The sequence below is a fragment of the Idiotropiscis lumnitzeri genome, chromosome 4 (assembly GCF_059441095.1).
Source record: "Idiotropiscis lumnitzeri isolate Australia: NSW breed Sydney's pygmy pipehorse chromosome 4, RoL_Ilum_1.0, whole genome shotgun sequence".
NCBI classification, from domain to species: Eukaryota; Metazoa; Chordata; class Actinopteri; order Syngnathiformes; family Syngnathidae; genus Idiotropiscis; species Idiotropiscis lumnitzeri.
The window spans coordinates 16099995-16116982 of NC_142394.1; the positions used below are offsets into that span (position 1 = coordinate 16099995).

The 16988-nt window shown below is 39.3% G+C and overlaps 1 protein-coding gene and 1 long non-coding RNA gene across 5 annotated transcripts in view; one reads left to right on the forward strand and one right to left on the reverse strand.

The window, feature by feature from the left end:
• The window catches only part of ccdc88b (coiled-coil and HOOK domain protein 88B), a 50607-nt gene extending 35574 nt beyond the window's left edge, over nt 1-15033 (reverse strand). For all 3 annotated transcript variants that reach the window (XM_088293955.1, XM_088293954.1, XM_088293956.1), the window contains exons 1-9: nt 14863-15033; nt 12224-12372; nt 11317-11425; nt 5201-5270; nt 4985-5043; nt 2990-3073; nt 2158-2298; nt 1154-1299; nt 534-615 (exon numbers count right to left, since the gene is read on the reverse strand). In XM_088293955.1, the coding sequence (XP_088150081.1) occupies nt 534-615; nt 1154-1299; nt 2158-2298; nt 2990-3073; nt 4985-5043; nt 5201-5270; nt 11317-11425; nt 12224-12372; nt 14863-14922 (900 nt within the window). In that variant the 5' untranslated portion in view covers nt 14923-15033. The remainder of the gene's footprint in view (nt 1-533; nt 616-1153; nt 1300-2157; nt 2299-2989; nt 3074-4984; nt 5044-5200; nt 5271-11316; nt 11426-12223; nt 12373-14862) is intronic.
• On the forward strand, nt 46-16578 carry LOC148338303 (uncharacterized). 2 transcript variants are annotated; one of them, XR_015842880.1, is made up of 3 exons: nt 46-1253; nt 2164-2374; nt 13736-16578. It is a non-coding gene; the product is annotated as an uncharacterized LOC148338303 (long non-coding RNA). The 2 variants fall into 2 exon arrangements; XR_015842881.1 differs by lacking the exon at nt 13736-16578 and adding an exon at nt 12110-12412.
• The last annotated feature ends 410 nt before the right edge of the window (nt 16579-16988 follow it).

The following is a 16988-nucleotide window of genomic DNA, read 5'->3' on the forward strand; positions in this document are numbered from 1 at the left end:
TATTCAGGCTCTGAAGATTATTTAGAGTAGACAAAATTGGACTACAGTGGTAATCTGGGCTGGACTGGCCGTCAGACGGTAAGAGGCAAATGCCCAGTGGGCTGACGTCTTCAGGGGCGGTCGTGGTGCAATCAATTAAGTTTCAAATAATATTTTTCCAGCCCACAAATCAAAGGGAGTAGCTCATTTACACAACAAACAAATACATACATTTAATCAATCAACATCATTGGCAGACGTATACGACAGTCACGAGTGGCACTAGCCCAGGCTAAATCTAGGTGCCATCTTAAACAGAATTTGTCTTTTGAAAAAAAAAACATTTGAGTCTTGCAGTCAATGTCAATCAAATTAATTACTTTCACACCATAGCGAACAATCAATATGGTTGAGAAGTCATTGTTTATTGTACACTCCGAAATGCGCTTCAAATTGAGCAAGTGGGAAAACACCTTCGCCAATGTACTGCTGTTGGAGATATTGTACATTTCATTTGTGTGGAAGACACATCGTAAAATATATAGCACGCAAACCTTTTTCTGAAGTTTCTTGATCTGCTCCTCCATCATCTGAATCTCCTGTTTGTAGTCTAATAACTGATCGCCTTTATCATCCCTAAAAGACAGACAAAGAGGAGCAATCACTTTTTTTCTGACATCTCTTAAAGTTTAGCCAGAATGATAAAAGTGACACGTGAAAAAGGAGAGCAAGAGTGCATGAGCAATTCTTATAGGAAGTGAAGTTGGCGGCACTTTGTTTGGGAATCAGTGAAGTAAGTAACAAACAAATGAATAAATAAACCCACGCTAATGGACACATTACCCTTTTTCCAGAGGTAATTAATTTGAACTGATGTCAACTTTGATCAATGAGAGCAGCCATGCTGGTCTGCTGCCCATTTTCAGGAGACTAGTCGGGTTTTATTATACAAATAGTGACTTTCTGTTATTTAAAAAAAATCATATTTTTGTGTCAATATAAAATTTTTGTTTCGCGGTGAATCAGAGTGGGGTATTTTTTCCTGTTTAAGGAGGTTAGCACAGTAGGCTTGGTGCATGAATGATTACGAACATATTTCACTTGTGATTTCCGACTAAATTCTTATTCTAAATTCTCCCGTTTAATGTATGTTTATTCATTTGCACACACTCACAGTTGTTGTTTCAGGCGGCGGATTTTGGCCTTGCTGTCTGCCAGCTGAAGTCCCAGACCTTGGGGAGGCTCATCATTGTGACCACCCAGTGGTGCCAAAGGTGAATCCGCGTGGGCTTCCCGCTCCCGACACAACTCTGCGATGCGCTGGGTGAGGGTCACCCGAATAGTGACAGTGTCAGGAATGAGAAATTCAGTGGGCTGTACAGTGACCAGTATATGCTCATGTCATCTTGAGTAAATATGGATCTTCTCTTGATTTATTTGTATATTTTAAGCCAGAATTGTTGGACAGAAATAATAATTAATTCCAATTCATAATTCTATTTTCTATAGCACTGCCACAAGATAACGACAAAGAATTCTTTTTAATTTAATTTAATTTAATTTTTTGCGATGGTCATTCTAAATCTGCTCCTCTTACTTTAACATACAATAGTTCCTTAAAACCGAAATTTCGCAAAATGCTATAAAAGCAAAACTGTAAACAATCGTCCTCTGCGCGTTCCAGGTTCACGGTACAGCTATTTTGCGGATTTTCTTCATACGTAAGATGCAGCATAACTGTATTTGGAGCTCTCCCTCATTAATTTTGGTGTAATCTCACTGTTGACCACAAGATGGTGACACACTATTGTTTTATACCGTAAGTCCATTTTATTATGTCCATCCCTAATTATTGATGTATGTATTAAGATTTAAGTTTGTTTGGAAGAAGTGGAATGTTTTAAGTGTAACATAAATAAATTAATAAATTAAATAATGCTGTAAATGCTATAAAAACGTGCAGAGGGAGTATTTAAGTTAACGGTATGTTATGGCTGTACACTGTGGCGTAGATTTTTGTGGTTGTAGTTTACAGTGCTATCGAATTATACTGCATCATGTGTTGTTTTCAAAACAAAGGAGGAATTTTAATGATGAGTCTTGGAACAACACAAAGTGTATAAAAAAGCAATTTGATGCATCATTAAAGCATAATGTGTTTACATTATGTTTTTCTACCTCCAGGTGTGTATCTCTCTGGGCCAGCATACTTTGGATCTGTTTGGCCATGGAGCTAAATACCAACTTGAGGTCTGCACCTTCCACCTCCAGCAGCTCTTCCCACCGGAGAGGCAGCACCGAGCGTGGATCCTGAGTCACCTGCAGCGAGGACAATGTGACTAGGCGGGACACAAATTACTGTAGCTAATCCTTTACTCAGCGGTGTGAAGGTCAAGTAAGGTTAACCTTTTATATATATATATATATATATATATGTGTGTGTGTGTGTGTGTGTGTGTCCCACTCATGCATGCAAATGCAATGATTGCTTTGAATGGAGTGAAGGTCTAAAATGCCCTCAGGTGCATGTTATAAGCAACAAGCGGGGGTGCATCTATCCACACAGGGAGGACACCTCTTCACCACTCTGATTTATGAGGCAAGAAAGCCTGGAATGAAAAAGACTCATGGGCAACATGCTGTTACTGTAATTCAGTCATGCTGCTCTCCATCACGCTGTTTCTGTAATGTGGGCAATTATTCACAGGGTGTATTTTTTTTTTTAAATGTCCAATTGACATGCATGCTTTATCGAAATGGACATTTTGACAGAAAAAGAGAGCAGGGAGAGAGTTTCGCGTATAACAGAGGTGGAGGTCCTTTTAGGCTGCTGCTGCTGGAATGAAACGGAGCTCTTTTTCACGCTTCAGTTAAGAAGAGAAAAATAACTCTTTGCTAAATCCTTTTAAAGAATACAAATCCCCATAGAAAATCTCCCCGGAACTGAGGGTCAATCGTTGAATAATATTAAAGTCATTGTGCATTAGGTTCAGCCGGCACCTGATCGCACCTGTTGAATGCAGACGGCGAGCGCGGCTTGTGTCTCGATGTCCAGAGACTGGATCTGCTGAATAAACGTCTCTTTATGTTCACACTGTGAATACAAAAAAAATCAACTCTATCAGGTTTGTTCATTAGTGGCACAGAAAAATCTTTTATTTCAGGACACTTAGTACACAAAAGTCTCTTGAGCAATCAGTTAACCACTTTTTGATTGCAATTGATTAAGCATTTTTATTTTTACCCCGGGCGTAACTGTTGCTACACAAAGTGGCATATAGCCAATTCAAATATATAAAAAGTACAAAGTATTATATACATTATATAATGTGTATAATTGATGTAATTGTGGTTAGACTTGCATTCAAGGTTCAGCTCATGTTTTACCAAGAATGCAAGGACACGTATCATTCTGATGTGGTCAGCCACATTTCTCACGTTCCATCAAGGCTTTCTACGGATAAAACATGCACGGCGGGCAGATTTCGAGCGCGTTTGCAGCCTTGGCACAGTCAAATGGAGCCCTCACTGCATGCCTTGGCTTGCTTGGCTCCACAATCACACGGGGGTGTGGGTGGCGGTGAGGATGGGGAGCATATTTACACTGCCACTCAATAACGGTTTCGTAATATTGGTTTTCTGTCAACAACAAATGCACTGATCCCGCTCTTGTACCAAAACATGCAGAAGAGTCCATTAATCACATATACAAAGTCTTTATGTATCTCTTCCCACTATGGACCGCGTCCAAGTTGTGTTTACATGACAAATGTTTTGACAATTCAAACATCTCACCGGGCATCCACGGCAATCACAATCTGTCACCTTTGCCCATCCCATTTTTTAGCCTGAAACTGGACTTTAGAAATTAGAAATTAGAATTAGAAATTAGAAATCCCTTTATTGTCATTGTACTCAAGTGTGCAACGAGATTAGAGGAAAGTTTTATAAATAAATTTTACAAATAGTTTCACGATGTGATTGTTACAATGACATTTATCATTCAATATGTGCTCGATATAAGTCTTTTGGTTTAGCATCGTTTTTATCCATCCTTGTAAAAACATATCCACTCTTGGACTGACCTAAAACTGGGAGATTCTGAGGCCTTCTTTCAAGTCCAACTTTATTTGTTCATTCCCGCAGACTCTTAAATCGTGTAGAAAGTTAGAATTCAATCTTGTTCTCTTTTAACTTCATGTAGCAGGAATGACCTGGTGTCCAGTACTTGTCCATAGAGCCTCTTATCAGCAAAAATGTTAATACAGTGTTCCCTCGCTACTTTTAAAGTTTTCATTTGTGACCATAACCTCATCTACTGAGGTTTTTCCCTCACTATTTTGTGGGTTTTATTATGATTTTTCTTCCTTCTCTTGAGAGGAAATTTGTTTTACGAAAATCAAAACCATTAACATTACAGCTCGTAATCCCAAATCGTGTGTGCATTCAGAAAGAAGCTCCAAGCGCATTTCTTCACTAAGAACATCCAGGAACTCAGAACGTTGTTCAAACGTGCCGTTCAGTTATTCAGAGTGTCCCAAAAAGAATACAGAGAGAGATAGTCCACTGGGTCAGGCAGTATAAGGAAATTATACAGTTGAAGCATGAGCTCCTGATTATAGGCTGCGTTCAGAAATTAATGTGAGCAGAGCTCGCGCTGCCTCCCACAGCTCAAGAAGATGACGAAACATTCGCTTAATAACTGTGGTATGTTAATAAGTTTTTCTTTTTTAGTTTACTCCAATCAGAATCCCATGTCTCATTGTAGCCAAAGGTACAATCCATGTGGGTTAATGCGGCTTTTGTGGATACTGAAATCTAGTCCCCATTATTATCATTATTATTATTTATTTATTATTGTAATTTTTTTTTTTAATATATATTATTTATTTTTTTCGATGTCTTCAGGTAAAATTGCGAGCCAGGTAATCCAAGCGGTCTCTGCCGGTAGCAGTTCTTGTTTCCATAATGGCCTCACATGGCAACACAATAGCAGTTGTCTCACCTGCACAGCACATCCGAGTAGGAGCAACAGCAAGCGCCTCAGTTCCTCCACAGCTGCCTCTGAACACACACAGATACAGCAAATGTCGTCATTCCCGTTATCACCATCATGGCCTCAATGCCATTATCACCGTAATGCTTCGCACTGATAAGGACTGGGGAATAAAGTAGAGTGGCTATACTGCGGCATAGATAGGATCACATGATTATGGTGTACCTGTGAAGGGGTCTTGGCCCAAGATGGCGACGTTTGGGAGAGGCATCAAAATCAACTGCTGCAGGTCCTCCTATTCAAAAAACATTAAAAGTGAGGAAAAACATTCTGGCTTTATACTGTACATTTTTAAAGGTTGAATTTAAGCATCAAGTAAGTAAGATTATAAGGAATTTAGATAATCTTACACTATCAATTTCAAGTATTTAAACTAGATTGGTGTGGGCAAACTACGGCCCGGGGGCCACAAGCAGCCCATTAAACGTTTTAATCCGGCCCGCCGAACTGAAATGAATAAACCTTGTTAATGTTTTATTTTCTTAATACTGTGGTTTTTCAAAGACATATATATTGTTGTAATGCTTTTGTTCACTTTCATTTAAAATTAAATAATTTTTTCTTCTCCAGTGAGGTGAGGTTACCAAAACACTCCATCCCTCTGCTCCTGGTCCGGCCCCTCAGTCAAATTTTAGAACACAATTTGGCCCACCAATCAAAAAGTTTGCCCACCCCTGCTCTAGTATATGAGGATTATATCACTGAAAACTGAATTGTAGTTAATTTATGACGACATGTCAATTAAATAAAATACGATTCAACATGGTAATTAACACTCGAAAGACTGACACTAAATCATCTGACTGTTCTGACAGTGGGAAAAAAGAATTCAAAACTGAAAAAAATAAAATACATAATTTAACGATGAAATATAAAAATGCAGTGTAATTTGTCTTGCAGTTCCCAAATATTGTGCAAAAATATAATTCTAGTGTAAAAAAAAACATTTGGCTGGGAGTGGAAACATTTTACACCCTCGTCAGCACTGTTTGTTCACATTTCAAATGTACAGTACACAATGTCAATGGAGCCTGACGCAAGCAGCATGATTCAACTGCTGCCGCCGCCTTGACACAAACTCTCTTATGACCCCAAAGTAGCACCTTTGTGACGTTATTCTACTTTAACGACATCTTGAGTTGCTCTGTTACGACAGAATGCGCTTTACTTGGGTCTATTAACAATCTGTTCTACTGAACAAAAAACACTTAAAAAAGTACGAGAGAAGCAAAAGCTCCACTCTTTGTTTCCAACACAAACAGGCTGGTGGAAAGTTTTGATGATGATGACGATGCCAGTTCGCTGAGACCAGCATGCAGGATGAGCCAGCATGTGGCACATGTTCAGTATTCACTCCCATGGGTCTACATGTAAATACATTGCTTTTTGTCCAATATATTTTCTTCCATAGGTAATAATGGAAATAATATTTTCCAGTGTCAATAATCTCTAAAGTGGTCGATAAAGCCATCAGCACACTAAATACACAGTGAGGACATAAGTAAAAAGAAAAATGTTGGGCAACAAGGCAAACTTTTATTTAAATGAAAAATATAGCACATTATAGAACAAAGAAGACGTACTTGAAGCACATTGCACAAAATTGGAGCCGAACTAATGTACGCTATAAAATATTTGATTTTCCACTTTATTTCATAGTGACTTTATGTTAACGTTGATGACTTACGGTGAGTTCTAACCATAAAACTACATTTGATACATCCATTCGTATTATGATGTTTTTACTTTTTGTAAAGTGCTTAGTTTTCAATCAACCTGTCGGCGTATTGTATCGAAATTGCGATATCTGGCACGGATATCAAGAATTTTGGCAATTTTGCTCAACCTGGTTTGGTCAGCCATTGAGAGTTAGCCAGAAATATTGCAAGATAGCATGATTGCCAACTCAATTTGAACAAATTTGCTGGCAAATTCTGAGAAATATTAAATCTAACTGGATCTTGTCATACATTGCCTGTCCAGAAACCTGTCATTTCTGGCATGAACAACTTCAAGCCTTTGTTTTTTGTTTTTTTCCCTTTTCTATTTTTTTCCACACTTAAGACAAAGTGTGTCGCCTTCCAAGCTGCTAATTTGCCATGTATAGAGCATGAGCAGTGATGATGACCAAACTATTTTGCTGTTAATTAAAAAATCTTATTGTCAAAGTGCCACTGGCTGACTTTGGCTTGCTTCTCAACCACCTGTTCGCATTTTCCTGCTGTATCCATGGACACACAATTAGCAGAGTGCAGGGGGGGGAGTCCCAATTACAGCTCACTCTGCCGCGTCCTGTATGTTTTCAGTGCACGCATTTCAAGAGCAATGTACAGAGGACCGAGATCCTTTGACTGCGGCCAACCCGAGGTTTCTGCTTTTCAGGTCATGTGATGTGAAACTGCAGCTCTGTGGAACGAAAGCTAAGTTTTGTGGTGCTGTCGACATGCTCGAGGGCATCTCCCTCCGCAGCGTGGTAGTCAAAAGTGTAGGCTAGTGTAGTGTTTACATCATCTTTTGGCGGCATCATCAATACGCCGTTTATCGCACGGATTAACGACATGTCTGACACGCGTGCAATTATATGCTGTCTCGCAACATGCCTGCATCGCTAGTGGAAGTGCAGTTTACCATAGCAAATGAGCAGACGAGGAATTCGTCCTGATCCTTCTATAAGTCTGCCTCTGAAAAAAGAAATCTACTGCTTTTAAGTTCTGCATCCAGAAATCAACATTTCCACCGGGCTTCTGGCTGCACGAGTGAAGAGAATTCAGATCCATCTGCAACATTATGGTCTCCATATCGCGTCGTCTTCCATTTGGCCTGCTGCTGATTGGAGGCTGTTGAGATTGATACACTTTTACCCACCAGATTTCCTCTGTACTTTAACCAACATAATTAAAACATCACTTTTGGATGCCCATCAGTTTTATGACTGGAGGCAGAAGTGACAGATCCGGATTTTTATTGTCTCCCAGAACCCTCTGATTGGCTGGCAACCACTCCAGGCTGTATCACGTCTCTGGTCCAAAGACAGCTGGGATAGGCGCCAGTTCACCCACGATCCTAATGACAATAAGCAGTATAGAAAATGGAGGGATCTTAAATCGAGAGAAGTGGTTCCAATAAAAATAATGCTGACAGCGGACCCTCACCATTTGTGGGAGACGGGGACCTAGCCTGACCGTGAATCGTGAAAATCTCTGAATATGTACGCTCCCATATAATTGCCATGAATATGTATTTTTTTTAAAGTCAATAAGTATGAATCGAGTTAAAAAAATGTGAATGAGCAGGGGTTTCTGTGCATTTTCAAAGAATATTTTTTTCCACAGTCTCAGACTAAAAACTGAAAGGCAGAAGGAAGTTTTAGAGTTTTACTGGAGTCAGAGCACACTTTTGCCATCATCTGGATCGTTTAGTGAAAGGTGGTAATCATCGCTTTTTTTAGATCAGTCTTTTCCTTGTCTTGCCCTTATGACAATTTCAAACGTTTTTAATGTAATTAGGCTTTAAATTTGGTCTTTGCAGTGACATGACAACCAACAACCAATAGATGAGCTCGGACAAAAGAGCAAACAGGAAACACCGACTGAGCATGATGGGGAAAAAAATTGCATTATGGGAGGGGGAATGCCAACAGACTCTAGTTGTCTTGTAAAAAGTGACCCTGCAAAATTCAGTCTTTGTTCAATTTCAGTCCGAGACTCGGCTGCGACTAAAAACTCTATAACATGTCTTTAAATGTGAGCAGATGTGTGATGATAGTTTTCCGAGGGTTCCCAAATGTTCTGTCTTCTTAAGTGCAGGTACCTTTTAGCTTGTGTCTGTATGAGTTGCTGTTCCCACAGGCTGGCTCTTGAGGGGCACAGCACAGTCAGCCCGTTTATATCATCCAACCGCATGGGGTTGCACAATCACTAATCGGAATTAACACATAGCTGGTCACAGCCCCTCGCACCCTTACATGGACCTGATAGCTCGGGCATCAGGACTTTGCTGGTACTATTTTTCACCACTGGGGGGGGGGATCCCCGTCCTTCGTTTGATAATCGTGCGGCAAGTTAGAGAGCAAATGGATCTCAGGCAGCTGAGAGGATTCAGAAACAATTCAGAATTAGCAACATTTCTGCTCGATGGGTAAATTTATCAGCTATTCATTTCGAATTGACACATTGCAACAATAAAACCTCAGACTGGTAAATTTAAATGATGTAGTAACACTACTATGAATCCATCATGCTAGCAACAAAGCTAACGTTGACGTGTTTCCAGTGCTAATGCTACCTTAGTGCTGTTGATATTTTGTTGAAGCTAGACAGCGCTCTCTACACACTTTCATAAGTACATGACGTTTATGAATGGTCATGTTTAAAAATCGCGCTTGTGAACCTCAGGGGATTAGTGAAATGTGGCTACATTCAAATCTTGCTAGTGGTTTTAACATTGCAAACTTCCCTTTTCGCCAGACAATTCACTCCACCACCTAAGCACAGCCATGCATCACCACCCACAGAATCAACAAAAAGCTCGCAGTCTGTCAATTATATAAGATTTCTCATGTAAATTATATAAAAACATTGTCGGATCTCTACAGTAGTTGCCGTTGTTTATGGATGAAACAGCAACTGTTTTCACCGTTCTGACTTTTATGTTAGATTAATGAAAAAATTCCTTCATCCGCCTTGTGCGAGTCCAAGAATTTCAACATAGCAGCACAGTAGGAATGAGTCAGAGCAACCACAGAAGAAAGCTGGCGTCCTATTCCTTTATACCCATTTGTTTATCAATTTATGTCTGTCTATAAACAAATGTGGCTCATTACATACTCTGGCTTGGATTGTTTTGCTTCCAAAAGGTTCAGTACTGCTCAAGGGCACCCAAGTGGGGCTATACAGTACGTCCACTGGATTAAAGCTACAAATACTTGACACTCCCTGGGTACTGGCAGCCTATGCTATGCCACTGATAAAACTTTATTTCACTTGTGAACTTTGAAAATGAATCCCCACTGATTAGGACAGGAAAAGACTACTTGTCCCAAACACTTATTTTATGTAATACAAAAAAATGTGACAGTTTTACACTGACTTGATGTGGAACAATTAACGCCAGTGTCAGAGACTTGTTTTACTCTGAGCTTTCAAGAACATGAGTGATTCACTTAAAATAAGGAAGTGAAACCCTAAAAAAATGTCATTGCTATGTTATGTGATTTGCAACTCCACCTGACTGGTGCACAAGGAGACTTTATTTGTCCCGTCAATCCTCCTCGAGAGAAACTAGAGGGTAATTTCCTCAAATGACACCAGCACATAAGAACTGCACAAAAATGATTGTGCAACTTCTTTGATAGATTGTCTGTTCCTGTCCTCAACACTAACCCTTGCACCAACCACAATGACAGCTAAAAGAAAATCACCCAATTTGCTTCATAATGGAGGAAGGAAATGTTCTGTTTCATCTTCTTGTTCGTGCAAATGTGCCACCATCCCCTGAGTGCACTTCCAACTATTTACAATATCCCTAGGAGGAATGCTCTTGTAGTGAGACTAATAGTTGCTTCACTTTTCCATCTTGTTCTCTGTTTTTGCAACCCTTACAGCTAGAAAGACTCTCCTCCATCTCTCCCTCTCCCTTGTAGCCTTGAGTTATGTTTTAGTAGATGAATGTTTCTGCCTTTTAAGAGGCTTTTCTATTTATAATGAGCTGGAAGTTGTTTCAGTCCTTGCCCTAAAAGAGCTGTTGCACCTCTTTTTCATCTGGAAATGCTTTTACGTTGTGTGCATTTTTGGTAAAGCAAATCTCATTCGCTAGTCTCATTCACTAATTACCCATTAATTACCATCATATAATCCTTAAAGGGATGCTTGATCCAGTTGAACATTGGCACTTGTATAATAGGTATGCATGTAAAAAATACATCAATATTAAAATTCACCCCCCTAAAAGACTCTGTTGTGATTTAAGGGCTATTTTGTGATGATATTTACGACAAATTGTCACGCCCTCTTTTGGAGCTTGTTATTTCTTTCCGTCTTTACTCATTGACATCAAACTTGAGCTCATATCATCACCTCCACAAAATCAAGAATACCGTGCCGAAGGCTTCTCCACTTGCACAGGCTGAAGCGGATAAGAGCAAGAATGCGCACGCGAACCCTGCCTGGTTATATTTTGGGCATTTACAAGCATTGTGTCTATAGAAATCCAAGTACTAAAAGCTTTCCAGACTCTAATCTCATTCTTTCCTCGCTTGTAATCAAATGCAACTCCCCCCCTACCTGGTAGAAGGCTCTGAGGTGTCGATTTAAGATGGAGAAGTTCTGTATTCTCTGCATGTAGTCGTCCATGTCACTGTCGTACAATCTCTCCACTCTTGGGTTGGGGTCTCTGGGAGACACAATCACAGGCGTCACGTAGACATGCAAGTGTATTTATTGCAGGTTGATCAAACAGCTCGTTGCCACATTTCAGCCCCAGATGAAATCAAATCTTTGTGCAGTGGTGGAATTCTGTAGATGGTGAATACAATTTTAATGAGGCTGACACGCTGCCAGTGAGAATCCTCATGCAATTAGCTCTTGAAATAACGGAGGTTAAGTCAGGCCAAATTAATCAGCATTCCACCAACTACTGACGGAAGATCCTGTCTTGTCAATTGCAAAGCTATGGCTTCAATGTGGTAAAAAATGAATGCGCTGATGAGGAATTCAATAGAGATGACTAACAGGGCGCCATTTATGCAGAACCCATTTCATGTTTCATTGGATATTTGTGGCAAATATGAATGGAACGCGAATTAATGCCATTTATCAAAGTGACTGTAGAACAATGCAAGCATTATAAATGTGAGTGTGATAAATGTTATATTAAGTTCATGCAAGACAATAAAAAGTATTTTTAATTTGAATATTGCCTCAGAGAATAAACATCAAATTTGTGCGTATTACATTTGTTTTCCTAATCGGATTGCAATTTGACCCTTTTAGGCTTGGATACCATTTGATATTCAATGGGCTCAGAAAATGTTACGCTATTTATCCGTACAATTTTTATAGCGCTTTTTCTCATCAGGTGAGTTGGAGCTGGCAGGGTACACCCGAGACTGGTCACCAGCGAATCAGAGGGCACATATAAACAAACAACCACCACGTGGCCCAACTTGTAATGGTTGTAAACGAGCCTTACATGATCCTCATGACTTCGTTGAGGTAAATCCCATTGGTAAGTCTGAGGTAGCAGTTCCGGTAATTGTTGGGAACGGAGTTCACTTCAATGTACTGGCTGTAGAGTGGGACACCGTTCTCCATCTCTACCATCTTCTCAAAGAGATGAACCTAAAACCGAATGAGAATCAGAAGAAAGAAACTGTGAACGAAGTGACATTGTCCATGATTTTTGGATTCTAAACACCATGTGCGTCATAATTTCATTGCCCATTGACATTGCGCTGCTCCGTCTGCAGTGCACGCCCTGGCCACCAAGTGGCAGTACAACACATGCATACATATGTACGTACACGAGAAAGACAGTCACAATAGGTCAGAAAGCTGTAGTAAGGGGCAAGTATCGCAGGTATAGAATTCAAATGTTTGCTTTAAGTAGAATGAAAATCTTGTAAATAATTGTCATTCTTTTCCAAAACTGAGAGCAAGAAATGCTGCTTGACTTATTTTGCATTCAGCGGTTGGCGTCGATGTTTAATGTGCATACGTGATACTTGTAAAGAGCCCGTAGTTAGTTTCACGTCCTACTGGGGAATTGGAGAAAAAGCAATTCTTGAAGCACGAGGTTTTGTTCCTGTTGGACCTCAGTGGGCATCCTGGAAGGGACAACAATGCAAACGGGGAGCCTTTTCACACGAGCCACCACACAGACGCCTCTAAAACCCGTGTGGACAGGTGGAACTAGTGCGCTCACGCTTAGAAAGCACTTCACGGTAACAAGCAGCCAAATGGGGCCGGTGCCAATGTTTCAAGCGCTGCTAAGAAGAGCTGCCAATGCAAATGGCGTTTTGAAGGGTTTTTTTTTCCACTTGCACTGTTGGTAAACAGAGACACAACCTGGACATGGCTGTGCATCAGAGGTGAGACCACGTGGTTGAGGTCTTGAGGATAAACAAGGTGGTGCAAGTCATTCCGCGCATGACTCACAGGGTAGAGCTCCCATGTTGCTGAGTAAGTGCATTGGCAAAATCCCCTCAAGAAATATGCACAATGTCTACAAGCTGCGGGCACAATGAAGATGCTGTGTGGCTCATCTTTAAAGCTAAACTAACCATCAGGCATGTGCACACGCATACCCCAAGTGGTGCTCAAGCACCGGCTTTTTTTCCCCTGAGAAAAGCGTAATTTCCTCTTCGGCCAAAGAATGTATTAATCGTCAATATTATAAATAAATTAATTGATTACATTAGTGTTTTGATATATGACGGGCAGAAATTTGACGTCATTTTAAAAGCAATCGACCTGAAAACTACTAAGTCTAGATGATCAGCATCATAAGTTGATTCTGATTGTAAAAATATAAAATCCTGATCTGTTTCTACGCATTCTGTAAAAGATGGCGATCATTTCAACATTGCTGAAACTATTGTCCTGCCAAATGATGTACATTTTTTTGCAAGATTGTGTATATCTATCCTTGTGAGATTTGTGTCATGACACACAAAAACGTATTTCTCCCTCCTTGTCTTCTCAGTTCTCATCGAGTGCAGACCACCAGCCGACTGGCCCAACTGTGAACCTACAGGTCTCATCTGACTACATTTTGATCCAAATTTAACCACAATAGTTAATATTTTTGTACCACTGAAAACTTTACTAGGCTACTGGCCCGACGTTTCTGGAAATATACGCACAAACAAAAGGAAGTGCTTTTTTTTCGCCATAATAACTCAACTTATTCAGCAAAATAACTTAACTAACAAAAATAGGTTTCTGATTTGAAATGAAAGGTAGCTTGAATAGTAAGTTGTGCAAATTAAATTGATGTATTATTACAGTAATGCTAACTCTTTCAGAAAGCAGTAAAATAATGAATACTGTTTTCTAAGCTAGATGGCGATTTGGTAAGTTGCTCCTAATTATGAAAAAGAACATTGATTTTATTAATTTAATAAACACTGCAGCATAAAGCCAAGAAAATAACCGCAACTAAAGCAAAAAGTAAAGGGACAGGCCGCTCAGGGTAACAGCTCACCGAATCTTGGGACTCATTTTCTTGGTTCAATTTTTTCCGTTATTTATGAATAATTTTGTCAGTGGGTGCTTTTATTGCTATAATTTTTTGGGGGATGGAACTTGAGCACCTGCCCCAGAAATGTCTGTGCACGTGCCTGTGTGCCAAACATACCTCCTTACGTCAGACAGACTCTTCATTGAGCTTGAGGGGAAAAAAACCTTCAGGCTGATTAACATCTCATGTGGAAAAGAGCATGTTTTTTTTTTATCTTGAACAAATCCACATTAGCTTTTGAAGCAAGTTGAATACAAGCAAATGGCTTATTTTAACAAAACAAAAAACAAACCGGCCAAGATACGGAAGTGTTACGGCTGAAATGGAGGAAAACAACAGTTATGGGGAGGCGAGGGATGCTTTAAAAAGCAGAAGTAGGCTGTTTGTTTTGCTGCACACAATGAACCGATATATTTAGTAACCATCAATGTTGTATTTTAATTTGCTCAAACACACGGGTGAATGGTAAACTACCCTTGGAAATTATACACAGAAAGCCGTGTAAGATTATCACACTTTGTGCACACCATTGTTCCAAAAAATGATGACCTTTTTCTCTGGGCGAGAGTGATAAATGTTAAATGACATACCCAGTGCACCAATGCACTCTCCATGAAATCTTCTATTATCTCCATCACACTTGAGTCCATTGTCGTGCCACAATAGATAAGCGCCACTACAGCAGTCAGGCTGATGATTTACAAATAATATCAGTGCTTTAATGTAGTGACTCTCAAAGAGTCCATCTTCTGTCAAGTGAAGTAGTTTGACATTTGTGAGGCCCTTCACCTCCCTCCTCCTCCTCCCCTTCCTCTCTGACTGTGACGCCCAGTTTCATTGCAAAACCACACCGGAATTGTCAAAAGGCTCGTGTTGCATTTGCTAAGCAGTCTTCTTTCCACGCTACCATATTTCCTATTATTCAAACGCATCACTACACATGTCATATGCTGATTTGATAAATCATGTGCTGAGATCCAATGATGAGGCCGTATTTCCTCATGTGTTCAAAAAACAAAACCTTTCTCCCCCTTTTTTTAATTTGTTTTTGTCATGTTAATTCTCTGTATGTACAATGTTTACTTTGCTTTACATGCAGCCAGACTAAATGTCGGCATTAAATGGAAGTGAAAAGACTGTGGGAATAATTTTAAGTTTTATGGGGTCCTTCAAGGGACTTAAAGTCAGTTCAGGCTAAATGACGGTATTTCAACTCCGTTGCTTTAGTTCCTAAACTGTTTTGACACACTGTGTGTTGGCGCGCTCTAGTGGTGAAAAATTGGAAGTTCCTTTTGCATCCATTTTGACGATGTTGGTCAATAGCAAATTTTAATCAGAGATTGCTTTGTGTAACGAAACGTATTTTGGACGATCATTAAAACAAAACAAAAAAAAAGTCTTGTGAAATATGGATTTGTTTGAATGTATAGTTATGACGTTTTAGGAAATAAAATCAGTTTGTTTCTGAACCTAATCATGAATTCCTAAATATGATCAAATATAATACTATATTACATAGTATTAATATTATTGTTGTTATGGTAATTGTTATTATAAAAAGCTTCAAGTGTTAGAGAAAAATGGGCAGATTCGGGAATCAGCAAAAGAAAAGTTAACTTGCATCTTTGATTTAAAAAAAATAAATGAATGTTGTTATGAATATGTTATTTATGTCTGGGTTTTTTTTTTTAAACTAGAGAAGCCATACAATGTGTCAAAGATTCCCCCTTACAAATATTCACTATTTCTTGTAGGTTGATTATGATGGGCATTGTATCAAGTGGAGAAGTATTAATAATAATGTTTTTTCCTAGCTTAATAAACAATAAATTTAATAAGACATGGGTGTAACTGAATCAATAACTCTGTGACATTGTCATTTACGACTGAGCATTGCTTCATATTGGCTGGACTGGCCATCTGACTTTCAGGGCAGATGTCTTTCTGGCCGATGCAATGCTCTTTAATTATTATTTTCCTCCATTTTAGCCCAATAATCCATTTACAATAAACAGTATTTTTGGGCCATAAGATCCACTGACAGTAAAATACTTTACTTTAAGATTTACAGTTCGCCTTGAAATCCGGTGTGCCTTATGTATGGATGTCGTCTTTTTAGTTTGTGACCTTTAGTCAAATTACATTTTTTTTATTTTCAGCGCCGATTTCTTGCCATCATTGTTGTGTGTTTGCAGAATAATTTGGACAGTTCTAGGGACATATTCTCTGTGATATTGTTTTGCTTGTTATCAGCAATCCATATGAGTATGCCAATTATTTCTATTTTTAAAAGTAGTTTGCCAGCTTTTGACCCCTGCTGCAAAGATGTTTCTTTCTGTTTTTCTCTGCCCATTCCTAAATATTTCATTAATCAGCTCTACAGCCACGGAGAGCAGTTTTTTTTGCAAAAATAAAACAAAACGTTATTTTGTAATCTCTTTATTCAAGAATAAAGGAGCACACATTTGGAACATTAGAGGTTATAAGATTGAACACTATGATATTTTAGTCTGTTTTACTTGATGTAATAGTGAAAAAACATCCAACGCCTATAAGTTGCTGTACGGAAAAGTGTGTTGCCATGTGTGCAGATAGTGCCTGTGCAGCACTTCTTGGATAAAGTACACTCAGGATTATCCAATTGTTTCTGAGCTGCATAGACAAGATGACAGCTTCAAATAGGTCACCAAAGTCCAACTCACACGCACACGCGCAC